At 45.6% G+C, this 15352-nt stretch overlaps 3 protein-coding genes across 3 annotated transcripts; 2 read left to right on the top strand and 1 right to left on the bottom strand.

Moving 5' to 3' along the window:
- Positions 1-532: 532 nt before the first annotated feature.
- On the bottom strand, positions 533-2307 carry LOC134656199 (solute carrier family 25 member 3-like). Its single transcript, XM_063511693.1, has 2 exons — positions 2012-2307; positions 533-1500 (listed from the first exon to the last, which is right to left on the bottom strand). Exons 1-2 carry the CDS (start codon positions 2150-2152, stop codon positions 700-702), a joined length of 942 nt encoding a protein of 313 aa, XP_063367763.1. The 5' UTR covers positions 2153-2307; the 3' UTR covers positions 533-699.
- Positions 2308-4105: 1798 nt separating this feature from the next.
- Positions 4106-9008, top strand: LOC134656578 (uncharacterized). Its single transcript, XM_063512136.1, has 3 exons — positions 4106-8497; positions 8651-8884; positions 8997-9008. The coding sequence occupies exons 1-3, from the start codon at positions 4106-4108 to the stop codon at positions 9006-9008; spliced, it is 4638 nt and encodes a 1545-aa protein (XP_063368206.1).
- Positions 9009-9246: 238 nt separating this feature from the next.
- On the top strand, positions 9247-10042 carry LOC134656200 (uncharacterized). The gene is made up of 2 exons (XM_063511694.1): positions 9247-9562; positions 9932-10042. The coding sequence occupies exons 1-2, from the start codon at positions 9257-9259 to the stop codon at positions 9989-9991; spliced, it is 366 nt and encodes a 121-aa protein (XP_063367764.1). The 5' UTR covers positions 9247-9256; the 3' UTR covers positions 9992-10042.
- The last annotated feature ends 5310 nt before the right edge of the window (positions 10043-15352 follow it).

The raw sequence follows: 15352 nt of genomic DNA, 5'->3' as shown, positions 1-15352 counted from the left end.
CACGTAGGCCTATGTTGCTCTGTGGTCTGTGTCGGATTAATCATAAAATAATACTATTCGCTTAGAACCTTTGCATACACACTTCTATGCATGGGCGGTACCTTTTCTCTGCAGCTACTGTACATCATTTTGACAACTACACTGGATGTGGCACAGGCATGTTACCATCGTTTAAAGAGTCCTCATTTTTTCAAGATTACTATGTAACAAAGCCATATTGAGAATTGAAAATTAAATCAATTCGTGAGTTTGTTTTTATACGCTGAGCAGATTCCGATTTCAAACACCTTGACAACTGGCTACCGGCGACGGATAAAATGAGAAATGAATCCTACGCCATAGAGTTAGCAAGTCTGTGACAGTGACCTTCACTGATTATATAGTAACTTGAGACGAGGAAATTAAATAGATTTAACAAAGTTAGGTTAACGTTTTTATTTGTTCCCCAACATAAAAAAATAATAAGATTATAATTTAAGCACGAGACCTCCATTATTTTTGCAAACATATTATATTACATAATAGACTAAAAGCAGCAAAACGACAAACATCAAAACTAAAAGAGGGTCACCAGTAATTATCATTAAAATTTTAAAATGTTTATACTATCCATACCCGTACCCAATTCAAGATTTATCACTTCGTATTTGAATAGAAGAAAAGCACAATATGTATATCGCTCTACAAGCAAAGGATTTGCTATTTATTTAACTTCTTCCTCAAGGACTCGGGCATGGGCCCAGGCGCGGGGCGGGGCATCGCGTTGTAGACTTTGTACGCGTCGTAGATGAACCACTGCAGCCCCGTGAGGGTGCCTATCATTATGATACGTGCCGTCAGACCTCGCCAGATACCTAGCATTCCAACTTCTCCCAGTATACCACCTATACTCGAGCTCGGATCCTTGTTCATCTTTGACACCAGCGTATCTGCCGGGTGGGACACTATCGCGCACAGCACCCCGGCGATGTAGCCAGCGGCAAACGTCACGAGAAGCTGCTCGCCCTTCGTACACTGCTCCCTCGGTTTCGGCATCACATTCGCGTACAAATATTCCACCGTCTTCTCGAACGACGAGAACTTCATCATTGTGTACGGCACTTGCCGACCCCACAGCGGCACAATCCCTTTAAAGAACACTCCCATGCCTTCAGTTGACAGCATATGCGGCATAGCCTTTCGCATTTGTGAAGTGTAGCCAGGCGTAGTTTGCATGCGGACTTTGGTCGCTTCGAAAGGGCAGAGCGCGCAATCGGCGATCATTTCGGCGGTCGCAGACGCGGCTAGATATACCCCGGTCCTGTACAAGTAAGCGGATTCCTCCCCCACCATTTCACTGTATTTGTATTTGAAGTATTCATATCCGCCGAACTTGCATGCTCCCTGGGCGCTATATCCTAATAGAGTGGGTGCCCAACCCTTGACGAGGTTCGCAGCACCGCCCTCTTTATAAGACACGCCAAAACCCTTGAAGATGGATTTATACTTACCGGGGTCCACCTAAGAACAATCACAGAAATTATTTGCAGATTCAGACTGAACACTTCCTAAGACCTGGGTTCGATTCCCAATTCTCTTATCAGGGTGCTCTTACCTACATGCAGATTAACACAAGAGCCAGCGCCGTATATATTTTATGGGTCGGCCTTTATGAAAATCCGCCAGTTTCATCAAACAATCGCATTGTTTAGGTGTCTACTTATACTGACCCTCATTAAAATAACGAAAATGTTAACCATTTGATACAAATACTGCGCCAGATGATGTAATGTTAGGCAATTTCCTTGTAAGATCAATGCAGCCATTTCCGTCATAGGGCCTATTCCGTCCACGAACATTTTTCTCGAACAACCTACACAATTCATAATTTCACCGACAAAGCAGGGATTGCTTGTAGTTTCGGCAATCGACATATTCATCTCGTCTCTTTTTGAGAAAAAGATCCACTGTCAGTGATCGAGAACTACTAATAATTGAGGCTTACGGGCATTTCGAGTAAGGGCGTACCTACCTGAAGTCGGCACTTGACCAGATCCAGCGGGGTGACGAACAAGTGCGTGGAGCCGCAGCACACCGCGCCGCCACCCGCGCACAGGGCGAAGTATTTGGGAGAGTTGAGCTCACATGAGAACTCTTCCTTTGGAGGAGCCATCTTGGAAAACTATATATTTGTCTAAAACTATTATTTTATACCCATTTGGTCCGGATTTTGTGTTGTATTGCTCATGACTTTTGAATGACAGATTTGTTTTTCTTGAGCAGGGAACATTTATTGACGTTTCACGTGGTGAACGACGGAACTCTTTTGATTTTTAGGGTTCCGTACCCAAAGGGTAAAAACGGGACCCTATTACTAAGACTTCGCTGTCCGTCTCGTCTGTCTGTTCGTGTTTATTCAGTTAAGTCCTTTGCAGAAAAAAAACGGGCAAGTGCGAGTCGGACTCGCGCACGAAGGGTTCCGTTACTTCCGTTCCGTACCATTACGCAAAAAACGGCAAAAAAACACGTTTGCTCTATGGGAGCCCCACTTAAATTATTATTTTATTTTGTTTTTAGTATTTATTGTTATAGCGGAAACAGAAATACATCATCTGTGAAAATTTCAACTGACTAGCTATCATGGTTCATGAGTTACAGCCTGGTGACAGACAGACAGACAGACGGACAGAGGACACTTAGTAATAGGGTCCCGTTTTGGGTACGGAACCCTAAAAAGACCCTTTAATCAATGAGAGCGTGGGAGCAATATATAAATATAGATTACGAATAGTTTAATTGAAATTATTTTTATAGGATTAAACTGCTAACAAAATACTTGTTTTAATTTAACAATTTTTGACAACAGAGTATATTTTCACAAGTTTTTGTAGGACGTGTAGTTTAGAAATATTACCGAGGTCTTGCCTGCTGCAATTATTTTTGTCAATCACTTTATTTGTTACGGACACCCAGCTAACTCTAGTACTTACCTAATAAGTTTATATTATTATATAGAATCGTATGTCTAGTTTATATTTAAGTATTAGGTTCAGAATAGGGCATTAAATAAGTTTATAACTCAAGGTAATAGCGCGCGCGATGCGCTGTCGCTTGTCCCGGTGGACGATTCGTCCTTGGCGCGAAGAAAGAGAGAGCGCCATACTAGCGGTATGTTGCTGTCACCTTCTTCAATAAATAAGGCTTTAATTAATATAAAAATGTTATACATTTATGTGGAATAACATATTTAATGCCCTAACTGTGAGAACTTTCAAATATATTGTAAATTATAAGAGTTATTAACAAAAATATTTTTCCCCAATATGGGATCAAAATTGCATTCTTATGTTCGACGCGCCGCTCGCGCAGGCAGTGCGTCTTCACCGGTTCGCATAGCGATACGTATTCATTTCGAGGTTTTTCTTTCGGGAACGTTCTGGAAGCTATAGTGTATTATTCTAGATTTCTAGTGTTTTCTCATTTGTATTTTATCAGACTTAAATGCGGTATAAAATTATAGACTGTGTTTGTAAAAGTAACATTTTAATGACCATTATAGACAGTGTAAATTCGAATTGTGTTTCCGTTGACTTTCCAATTAGTGTCCCTGAGCGTAGGCTAGGTCTTCGTGGGTGCATTAGCTTTGCAGCCGGTAAAAGTATCAAGAGGTCGATTACTGAAGAGCACTCAACTGTAGACTATCGAAGATGTTTAGGTTCGCATGTAGGCCTACGGGGCTCCGGCCCTCGACTATCGCCTACATTGCGTGGTCCTTCGTCGTCGGATCAAGACCTGCAGCATCAGGAGGAGTGCCCCACGAATAGCGTCGTGCAAGACATTGGTCGCCGAAGTGAAGTGTCGCGAGTGCTTTATTTGAATAGTAAATTCAGTGCGGTCGAATCACGCGTAATATAGGCTAGGAGGCATTATTATTACTACGTAGCGTCGTAGTGATTTTTAGGTTTACGTCGTGTTCGTTTCGCGAGGAGGTTATAAACAGTTATAAAGCGCGTGGACATTATTTCGTCGCGATCGATATTTAGGCTCGGTTCGGTTTAAAGGCGGTTAAAGCGTATTAGATGATTGACTTTTCGTGATAATATTAAAAATGGACAAAATATTAGGTATGACTACGCGATCGAAGTCAAGTAAGCGTAACGCGGAGGAGAGTCAACAGGATCCCGAGCAGGGAGACCGCAACGTACAGGAGGTTCCAGAGGCCGTCGGCGGAGCTACATTGCAGCCGGCAGAAGTCCAGGCGATCATCAAGACCGCCGCTACGTATTCACCGAGATCACTTTCATTCAAATTAAAGAAGACTGGTGCTATACCGAAGGTTCGTAAGGTTGCGGTACGGCAACCGCGAAAGAAGAAGGTCCCAGCGGGCGGCGAAGCATCTTTTCCCGCGCATCCCACCGGTGAGGCGACCGACGGCCGAGACAGGAGCAACACGCCGTCGTTACACTCGCATCGGTCGAGCGCTAAGCGTGCGGAAATAGATCAAATTAAAGCGTTGTTAGCAAATCGGGCCGCGGAAGACGAACGACTATTGAATAGACTCGAACAGTTAGGTAGGTCGTCGTCGAGTGACAGTTTAGTGGATGAACCGCGAGTGTCGGAAAAAGTGAATGTTCCGTTAGAAACTGTTAATAAAATAGACGCTTGGCTAGAATCAAGAAAGGTTAGACAGGGACTCCCGGATGAGTCGCCACCGCGCCGGTACGAACACTACGAACGAGACGTAGGGCCGTCGCGTTCAGAAGCTTTGAAAACTGTCGGTGTAGTTCGTAATCAACCGCGAGTGCAATATCATAGGGACTTTGACCTTGCGCCCCGTCAGGGTGAGCGCGAGGACACGTCTGCCTATGCCCGCGAGCCACAGCCGGCTCCGCCGAGGCAGCAGGCGGCCTACACGTCTACACCACGAGTGAAGATAGAGCAGCAGGAGCGAGGAATGAACGACACGGCGTTCATGAGCGACGCTGCTGCAGCATTTCAAGCCCTCGCCGATCAACTAAAGGATCTTAAACGCCCTAAGCCGCCTAAACAGGTATACGAGCTCCCATATTTTAGCGGCGACACGAGCGAGTGGCAGATATTCTTCAAGGCATACGAGGAAACAACAAAAAGGTACGAATTCAGTGACTATGAAAATATGGCGCGTCTTCGTAATTCATTACGAGGGGAGGCGCGCGCCTGTGTACATCACTTGTTGGCTACGGCGTCAGAGCCCGACTTAATTATTAGAATACTACAGAAAAACTTCGGGCGAAACGACCTAATTATAGATAGAGCTTTAGAAGAATTGCGGAGATTGCCGAACGTCGGAACGAGCGCCCTTGATTTAAATAATTTCGCTACAAAGGTTGCAAACATTGTAAGTACTCTAATACACGTGGACAAGAAGAACTACGGAGATAACCCGCTCCTTATCAGAGAGGTAACTGAAAGGCTAAGCCCACATCTGAGGTCAAAATGGTGCTCGTACGCAGCTCAAAACATGAGTAAAGGCAAAACTGAGCTAACGCTCTTATCAAAGTTTCTAATCGAGGAAAGCGACGTAGAGCTGCAGTTTAGTCACGTGAAGTCTAGTTTCAGGAGGCCTACTGTACAGCGCGAGCAGCCGCCGCGACAATACGCGCCGCCACGAGAGACTCCGGCGCCGCGACACGATTACAAGTACAGTAGAAATTATAATAATAAGGTTCGAACTCAGTCACTGACGCACAAGCCCCCCGAGAAAAGCTATAACATAACAGAGGTAAAATCAGTAGAAGTTTGTTTGTGCTGCGGCGGAGTACACAGAATTAGTGTTTGCAAGAAAATGCAAGGTATGTCTATAGGAGAACGCCTACAGTGGGCACAGGGAAATCAAGTATGTTTTAAATGCCTAGAAAGGAGACACAGCCGTGAGCAATGCCAGGCGAAGGGCTGCGGCGTAACCGGCTGTCGCTATGTCCATCACAAGCTGCTTCATAGTAATGAAACAACGTCGCGAACGCCGGGATACCAAGCACCGCCCCCACCTCGCCCTTGTCCCTCTCGCACAGAGCCGAGCACAGAGGCGTGCGGTACGACTGATAGCGAGCAGACAACGGCAACGACGGTAGTTAACGCTACATCGGATGAGGAGCAAAGTACAGCGGTACTGTTAAAGGTAATTCCGATAACTGTGGAGGGCCCGCTGAAGAGGGTCAACACATACGCCCTTTTAGACGACGGCAGCTCGATTTCACTGGCAGAACAATCATTAATGGAAGAAGTCGGCATCACAGGTCCACAGATTCCCCTGAATGTGAATGGCGTTTTAGATATGAAGTCGGGGAATCAATTTAGTCGCCGTGTTAAAGCGAAGGTCAGAGGTCGTAATCTGCCAGCCTACGAGGTCACGTTTAAAACAATAGAGTATCTCGGACTACGTAAACAAACAATCCGTGATGACGTTATGAACTGCAAGCATATTGTTGATTTTAAAAAGGATGCCTGTTATGACGGCACAGTGAGGCCAAGACTATTAATAGGGTCTGATCATTGGTATTTAACTATTCCAGAGGAGGTGCGAGTGGGTGAGAAGGACGAGCCCGCTTTAGTACGCTGTCGTCTCGGATGGGTGGTCTACGGAACTACACCTGCCCACTTCATGCGACTACTCGCTGAAGAAGAAGAATACTCAGCACTGCACTGCCATGAGGAGGAGGTCGAGCTGCACGACTTAGTAAAGTCGCATTTCGAGATGGATTCACTAGGTATAAAAAATTTAAATAAAAGTAACCCGGCAGAGCAACGAGCGGTCGAGATCTTCAACCAAACCTGTAAGAAAATTGAATCAAATAGGTACGAGGTCGGTCAGCTGTGGCGCAAGGACGACACAACGATGCCACCAAGCTACACCAATGCAATAAGGAGGCTTCATTCAACCGAGAGAAAAATGAAACGAGACCAGGACTACTCGGAGGCATATAAGGCTCAAATAAAAAATCTGGTAGACAAGGGTTATGCCGAAAAGGTCAACGAACGCCGGACGGAGAGTGATTTGACCTTTTATTTACCACATTTTGGAGTGACTAACGTCAATAAACCAGGCAAGTTAAGGCTAGTTTTTGATGCTGCGGCAAAGGTTAAGGGTCAAAGTTTGAACGACCACATTTTAGAGGGCCCCGATCTACTACAGTCTTTACCAGGAATATTATACAGGTTTAGAGAAGGGCAATACGCAGTCGTCGCAGACATCGCCGAAATGTTCCTGCAAGTAAGGATACGTAAGGAGGATCAGCCGAGTCAGTTATTTTTATGGAGGGAGAATAATAAGAGCGTTCCTGAGGTTTATAAGATGAATAGTATGATTTTCGGAGCAGCTTCGAGCCCGTTTTTAGCACATTGCGTGCGAAATAAGAATGCACTAGATAACGCAAAAGAATTCCCATTAGCTGTCGAGGAAATAACTACTAACCATTACATGGATGATTTTGTAGCAAGTTTTAAAAATGAATCTGCTTTGGTTTCCAGCTCCCTGCAAGTAGCCGAGTGCCACGAGCGCGGCGGCTTCCAGCTTCGCGGGTGGTGCTCGAACAGCGAGCTACTCCGCAAGCAGATACCAGCGGAGCTACAAACAGAAACACCCGCGAAGCTGGGTAACAAGGAAAGTAAAATATTAGGATTATTTTGGAACCCTCAAACTGACGAACTCGGCTTTAATACGAAATTATTAAGAGTACCTCAGGAGGTCAAGGATCAACTTAGAGCCCCGACGAAGAGAGAAATGCTCTCAGCTGTCATGTCCATATATGACCCATTAGGCTTATTAGCGCATTATACTATATCACCGAAATGTGTATTACAGAAAATATGGAGTAAGAAAATCGAGTGGGACCAGCCGCTGCCACCGGAGGATGTAGAAGCCTTCAACGCGTGGCTGAGGGCGATGGACTCCGTCACAGCCTTAAGAATACCCCGGTGCTACTTCGCAGTGGACACGAAGTCGACGAAACAGCTGCATATTTTTATGGACGCAAGTACTCAGGCCTACGCGTGCGTCGCATACTGGAGATATGAGGTAGAGTCAGATTATGTAATTACTCTAATCGGCGGACGGAGCAAGGTGTCCCCGACGAAGCAGCTGAGCGTCCCGAGGCTCGAATTACAGGCAGCTCTTATAGGCTCAAGGTTAAAGGAGACTATACTGAAACATCATCGTTTCGACGTTGAAAAGGTCTGTATGTGGACTGACAGCTCAACGGTTCTGCATTGGGTGCGAAACGGCGCTAAACGCTACTCGATGTACGTGGCAAACAGGCTAGGCGAGATAGCAGAGCTCACTCGAACCCATCAGTGGAGATGGGTACCAACCAAAGTTAACCCGGCAGACGTGGCTAGTCGACCGGACATGAAGCGTCAGGTACATGCGCATAGCCTTTGGTATGAGGGACCAGACTTTTTGAGGCAGCCGGAGTCTGAGTGGCCTCAAGAACGTCCGGTAGAGGGCGACACTCGCCCTGTAGAGCCCGAAGGGCTAGAGGAGGTTTGCTGCGCTACACAAGTGGCGCCATCTATAAATAAGGTCCCTATACCCGACCCAGACAGATTTTCTAACTATGACAGGCTCTTAAATGCAACAGCAAGGATATTCCAGTTTATTGAACGCTTAAAAAATAAAGCTTATGTTGCATTCCAGTTACACCATCTGAAGAAAGCAGAGCACCTACTGTTCCAGTATTCGCAGAAGCAAGCCTTCCCCGACGAGCTACTAAGGCTGTCACGAGGGGAGCCTATACCGCCGAGCAGCCGGCTCTACGGCCTGGACCCGGTGCTAGAGGAGGATGGACTGCTGAGGATGCGTGGACGCATCAACGCCGCACCGGTCCAGGGGCTGAACAAAAGGCCTATCATACTGGATGGCAAAATTAAGGTCATATTTTTACTTATTTTACGAGCACATCGGCGGAGTCATCACGCGAACAACGAACGCGTAATCAACGATCTAAGGCAACTGTACTGGATCCTACATCTAAGGCCGTCAGTGCGCCGAGTAGCGTACGCATGCATGATGTGTAAAATTAGGAAGGCTAAACCCGAGGTCCCTGCGATGGGTGATCTACCATCAGCACGAATTACACCATATCAAAGGCCGTTTACCCACTCAGCAGTAGATTTGTTTGGGCCATTACACATTACAATAGGAAGGAGGCACGAAAAGAGATGGGTGGCCCTATTTACATGTTTAACCACAAGAGCTGTGCATTTAGAAGTTATTTCATCGCTTTCAGCGGACAGTGCAATCATGGCGCTGCGGCGGTTCGCAGCGCGAAGAGGATGGCCGGCAGTCATCTACAGTGACAACGGCACGAACTTCCGGGCGGCCGACATCGAGCTACGCCGAGCCTTCGAGGAGTGGCTACCGCAGCTCGAGGAATACGGGCTGCAACACGGGCTGCGCTGGCGATTCATACCACCCGGCGCGCCGAACCAAGGAGGAGCATGGGAGCGGCTTGTACGCTCTGTCAAGACAGCACTTACAACTACACTACACGAGAGGGCGCCGAAGGAGGAAACGCTTCGAACTTTGCTGGCGGAGGTCGAAAATACGGTCAACGCGCGACCTCTCACTCACGTGTCAGTCGACCCGAAAGACGAGGAGGCACTCACACCAGCTCACTTTCTTCTCGGAGGTTCCACGGGCCTACCCATAACCGGTCAGTGCGAGGAGGCAGATCGGCGAACCTGGCGCGCCACACTAGCGCTCGCCGACCATTTCTGGCGAAGGTGGCTACGCGAGTATTTGCCCCTACTCGCCCCACGACAGTCGCCGACCAACCAAGCGAGACCACTTCAAGTAGGAGACCTGGTAATCATCGTCGACCACACGCTACCACGGAACGTGTGGCCCAGAGGCATCATCACAGCGGTATACCCTGGACCTGATGGAGGGGTCCGGATGGCGGACGTCTCAACCAAGGGCGGAGTGTTCCGGCGTCCCACTACCAAGCTGGCTGTCCTCCCTGTACGGACAGGCTGACCACGGCGCGACTACGTGTTCAGCGAGGGGAGAATGTTACGGACACCCAGCTAACTCTAGTACTTACCTAATAAGTTTATATTATTATATAGAATCGTATGTCTAGTTTATATTTAAGTATTAGGTTCAGAATAGGGCATTAAATAAGTTTATAACTCAAGGTAATAGCGCGCGCGATGCGCTGTCGCTTGTCCCGGTGGACGATTCGTCCTTGGCGCGAAGAAAGAGAGAGCGCCATACTAGCGGTATGTTGCTGTCACCTTCTTCAATAAATAAGGCTTTAATTAATATAAAAATGTTATACATTTATGTGGAATAACATATTTAATGCCCTAACTGTGAGAACTTTCAAATATATTGTAAATTATAAGAGTTATTAACAAAAATATTTTTCCCCAATATGGGATCAAAATTGCATTCTTATGTTCGACGCGCCGCTCGCGCAGGCAGTGCGTCTTCACCGGTTCGCATAGCGATACGTATTCATTTCGAGGTTTTTCTTTCGGGAACGTTCTGGAAGCTATAGTGTATTATTCTAGATTTCTAGTGTTTTCTCATTTGTATTTTATCAGACTTAAATGCGGTATAAAATTATAGACTGTGTTTGTAAAAGTAACATTTTAATGACCATTATAGACAGTGTAAATTCGAATTGTGTTTCCGTTGACTTTCCAATTAGTGTCCCTGAGCGTAGGCTAGGTCTTCGTGGGTGCATTAGCTTTGCAGCCGGTAAAAGTATCAAGAGGTCGATTACTGAAGAGCACTCAACTGTAGACTATCGAAGATGTTTAGGTTCGCATGTAGGCCTACGGGGCTCCGGCCCTCGACTATCGCCTACATTATTATTTACGTTTTTTATAAGGCAATATATTTTGCCAGGACCTTTAACCTTTTAACCGCTAGAAATTTTTGATCGAGCGTGCTCGTGTCGCCACCGACAGTAATTGTACCACGCAGAGTAAGGTTGGCATAGTTACAGAAGTTATAAATGTGCTGTAAAAACTAAATCAGATCTTTGTCTTATTTATCAGACTGTGGCGAAATGAGCTGGATATGTAATGTCTTATATATCAGACTCTGGCGGTTAAAGGGTTAATACCAGTCATCCTGAAAGTTTACTGTCATTAGTCGAAACAAAGTGCCTATATTAAACTGACAAATGAAACGCTGTAATTAAAATAAAAAATATTTATTTCCATTCGCTCTGACAAAGCTTAACATTCACGCTTACTGGTAATTAAAATACTACTTAGAACTAAGAATTATATTATGTATTTTTATTAATTTGTATACACATATTTACAAAATAAGATTATTGCATTTTTGTACTTTTAAAACTAGTATATAAGGCCAACGATTTCTTAACAGATCCAGTCTACAAATCCTAAAATATAAATGGCTCAAAAAGTAAAAATCAAGCTTACAGTTGGAAATGTAAAATAAATAATTTTCTTAGATCTAAATAAAATAATTACTTAGAGTTCAAAAACTTTGTATTCTCTTATACAAAAATTTCAGATCACTGGGGAAGTAGTGATGGGAATCAAACAGAAATAATAATATCGATATTCGATATCATTCGTTACGAGTATAACGAGTTGTTCAAAGATTGTCTTAGAGTTTAGTAATGTAGTAAGTAAATAGAATTAAACATTACTACGAGCGAGACATATATAAGATTGTTCGTCTAAGTTTTAATTAAGCAGTCAATCTCACATTAATACTGGCGAGAGGGCCGGGTTATCGTAAAAAGTGTTTGGCTCGGAGCCGGCGAGTGGATTAACTTCTGCATTCGCTCGTGCCAAGCGTCATTACGCGAGTCTATTGCAACTTGCCGAAATGCTAATCCGATACCTGCCACACAGATCTATGTCACTTTTATTTTAACCTTTTCGACACCGTGTCAAACACAAAAGTTGTCACGCTGACGCCACGTCACCGAAGTGTCAAAACTGAAATTAAACTTTATGCATATGCACGTAGGTCTATGTTGCTCTGTGGTCAGTGACCGATTAATCGGTCTTTGGCGTTGAACCTACGGTGCGGATATATCGGTCATTGGCGTCCAAAAGATTAATACTCGTACATTACACGCGTGAGTCAATAATATAAAAATATGCTTCTAGAACGCGGGTATGCGTAGCACGGGCCAATATTTGGTAAACAGGGAGTTGATTTGGTTAGTTAAGCTTAATATGTAGGTACAAATTTATTATATTAAATTTGTATATATTAGATACTCAAGATACTTTCGTAAATGATGTTACTAAAATGACAATATTTAAATTTGATTCGTTATAAAGCTTATAAGATATTCCTTCTGAACAACTGAAAGTAAAGTGACGAAAAAAATCATAATAAAAATAATAAAATAGAACAAATCCAATAACAACAAGTACAAAGTATTCTATTAATGTAACAAAATTGGTAACATCAATCAGGCAAAATTATCGATAACATCCACCTCACTATATTATTAAACATTATGATCATTTTTTATCATTATTATTCTCCTCATACACACAACTGTTACTTCATATTAAATCTAAATTGGCGTGGCAGTGCATTTAGAATAATTTAGATCATTAGTTATTGTTGGGGAAATATTATGTTAATTATAATGATATTAGTCCTCACTAATCTCCGATATCAGGCACGAACCCATGAATTCAGTATAGTTGCGTATACTGTGGGGTGAGACGGTCAGCGTTTCGGCGGTGAGATCTTGACCGACACGTAGAGTCGCAGCGGCGCGGGCACCGACGCGTCGACACCCCTTCGTCTCCGCCCTGTGCTTGACGGCGTCACGAATCTAAAACACATTCTTTCATTAGGGTTCCGTACCCAAAGGGTAAAAACGGGACCCTATTACTAAGACTCCGCTGTCCGTCCGTCCGTCCGTCCGTCCGTCTGTCACCAGGCTGTATCTCACGAACCGTGATAGCTAGACAGTTGAAATTTTCACAGATGATGTATTTCTGTTGCCGCTATAACAACAAATACTAAAAACAGAATAAAATAAAGATTTAAGTGGGGCTCCCATACAACAAACGTGATTTTTGACCGAAGTTAAGCAACGTCGGGCGGGGTCAGTACTTGGATGGGTGACAGTTTTTTGCTTGTTTTGCTCTATTTTTCGTTGACGGTGCGGAACCCTCCGTGCGCGAGTCCGACTCGCACTTGGCCGGTTTTTTCTTATACATATTTCTTCCCGTCGATAATTTCTACTACCTGAAGGTTGTCTGGAAGAGATCGCTTTTTAGCAATAAGACCGCCTGTTGTTGCTTAGTTTTATGTTAATATGCTGTATTTAATCATGTTTTCATTGTGCACAATAAAGAATATTATTATCTAATATTATTATTATTATTTGTATCTCCGTATAGAAACTCTCGGGTCTTTCGAGCCCGGTCATTTATAAGGCGTGCGTGCGGGGATATAGATCCAACACGTAGAGGCCATTTGGAGAGATTTGATGTCATGTAGAACGCCTGCTGGAACCCATTCACGGGTACATCAATAGATACCCGTGAACCGGTTTCAGCAGGCATTGGAAGCTATTGTAGAGAATATGGACAGAGTACTGGTCTATGGTTTAAGTTTGGGTGGAAAAACGACTGGGCTATTGCAAAGAACAAGGACACCTATTATTAGATTAGTAGTTAAGTTTAGTATATATATACAATGTCTTTTTACTGAAATAAACAGATTAATTTTTTTTTTTTTTATTAAATGCTCAGTCATCAAGCCTCAACTCTACCTTTGCAGTCTTACTACCTAACGACCATCGCAGCGCGACCACACGAAGTTCCTACCAGAATGTCTATAACGTATTGGGTAATAGCGCTCGGCCTTGTAAAAGAGTACCCACCTGGCTTCAAGCTCCAGTTGTTGCTCGAGTACCGCATCAGGCTTCAAGTGCCTCCGCAGCCTCAACGCCCAGCCGCCGTCCCGGCGCGAGAGCACAAAGTTCCTGTCCGGGTCTCCGTAGGCTAGCTACCAGAATGTCTATAACTTATTGGGTAATAGCGCTCGGCTACGTAAAAGAGTACCCACCTGGCTTCAAGCTCCAGTTGTTGCTCGACTACCGCATCAGGCTTCAAGTGCCTCCGCAGCCTCAACGCCCGGCCGCCGTCCCGGCGCGAGAGCACAAAGTTCCTGTCCGGGTCTCCGTAGGCTAGCTACCAGAATGTCTATAACTTATTGGGTAATAGCGCTCGGCCTCGTAAAAGAGTACCCACCTGGCTTAAAGCTCCAGTTGTTGCTCGAGTACCGCATCAGGCTTCAAGTGCCTCTGCAGTCTCAACGCCCAGCCGCCGTCCCGGCGCGAGAGCACAAAGTTCCTGTCCGGGTCTCCGTAGGCTAGCTACCAGAATGTCTATAACTTATTAGGTAATAGCGCTCGGCTACGTAAAAGAGTACCCACCTGGCTTCAAGCTCCAGTTGTTGCTGGAGTACCGCATCAGGCTTCAAGTGCCTCCGCAGCCTCAACGCCCAGCCGCCGTCCCGGCGCGAGAGCACAAAGTTCCTGTCCGGGTCTCCGTAGGCTAGCTACCAGAATGTCTATAACTTATTAGGTAATAGCGCTCGGCTACGTAAAAGAGTACCCACCTGGCTTCAAGCTCCAGTTGTTGCTCGAGTACCGCATCAGGCTTCAAGTGCCTCTGCAGCCTCAACGCCCAGCCGCCGTCCCGGCGCGAGAGCACAAAGTTCCTGTCCGGGTCTCCGTAGGCTAGCTACCAGAATGTCTATAACTTATTAGGTAATAGCGCTCGGCTACGTAAAAGAGTACCCACCTGGCTTCAAGCTCCAGTTGTTGCTGGAGTACCGCATCAGGCTTCAAGTGCCTCCGCAGCCTCAACGCCCAGCCGCCGTCCCGGCGCGAGAGCACAAAGTTCCTGTCCGGGTCTCCGTAGGCTAGCTACCAGAATGTCTATAACTTATTAGGTAATAGCGCTCGGCTACGTAAAAGAGTACCCACCTGGCTTCAAGCTCCAGTTGTTGCTCGAGTACCGCATCAGGCTTCAAGTGCCTCCGCAGCCTCAACGCCCAGCCGCCGTCCCGGCGCGAGAGCACAAAGTTCCTGTCCGGGTCTCCGTAGGCTAGCCTGTAATGGGCCCGCCCGCCGCCAGCGGCCGGCAGCATCCGCAGCAGGGGCGCCCGGCCCCATGTTTGACGAGGTGATGCGGACACCACAATCAGCTCTGAATCGGGCTCAAGTAGTGAGCGACGACCTGTATACAAAAGTTAAGCACTTGTAAATCTGTCACGCTACCTCTTTATCAGGTACTAGCGACCCGCGGCTTCGCACGGGTTAACAAATTATACATAAACCTTCTTCATGAATCACTTTATCTATTT

This window comes from Cydia amplana, chromosome 18 (assembly GCF_948474715.1).
Source record: "Cydia amplana chromosome 18, ilCydAmpl1.1, whole genome shotgun sequence".
In the NCBI taxonomy this organism is placed as follows: domain Eukaryota; kingdom Metazoa; phylum Arthropoda; class Insecta; order Lepidoptera; family Tortricidae; genus Cydia; species Cydia amplana.
The sequence above is the reverse complement of the archived record's forward strand: the minus strand, read 5'-3'. Positions and strand labels throughout refer to the sequence as shown.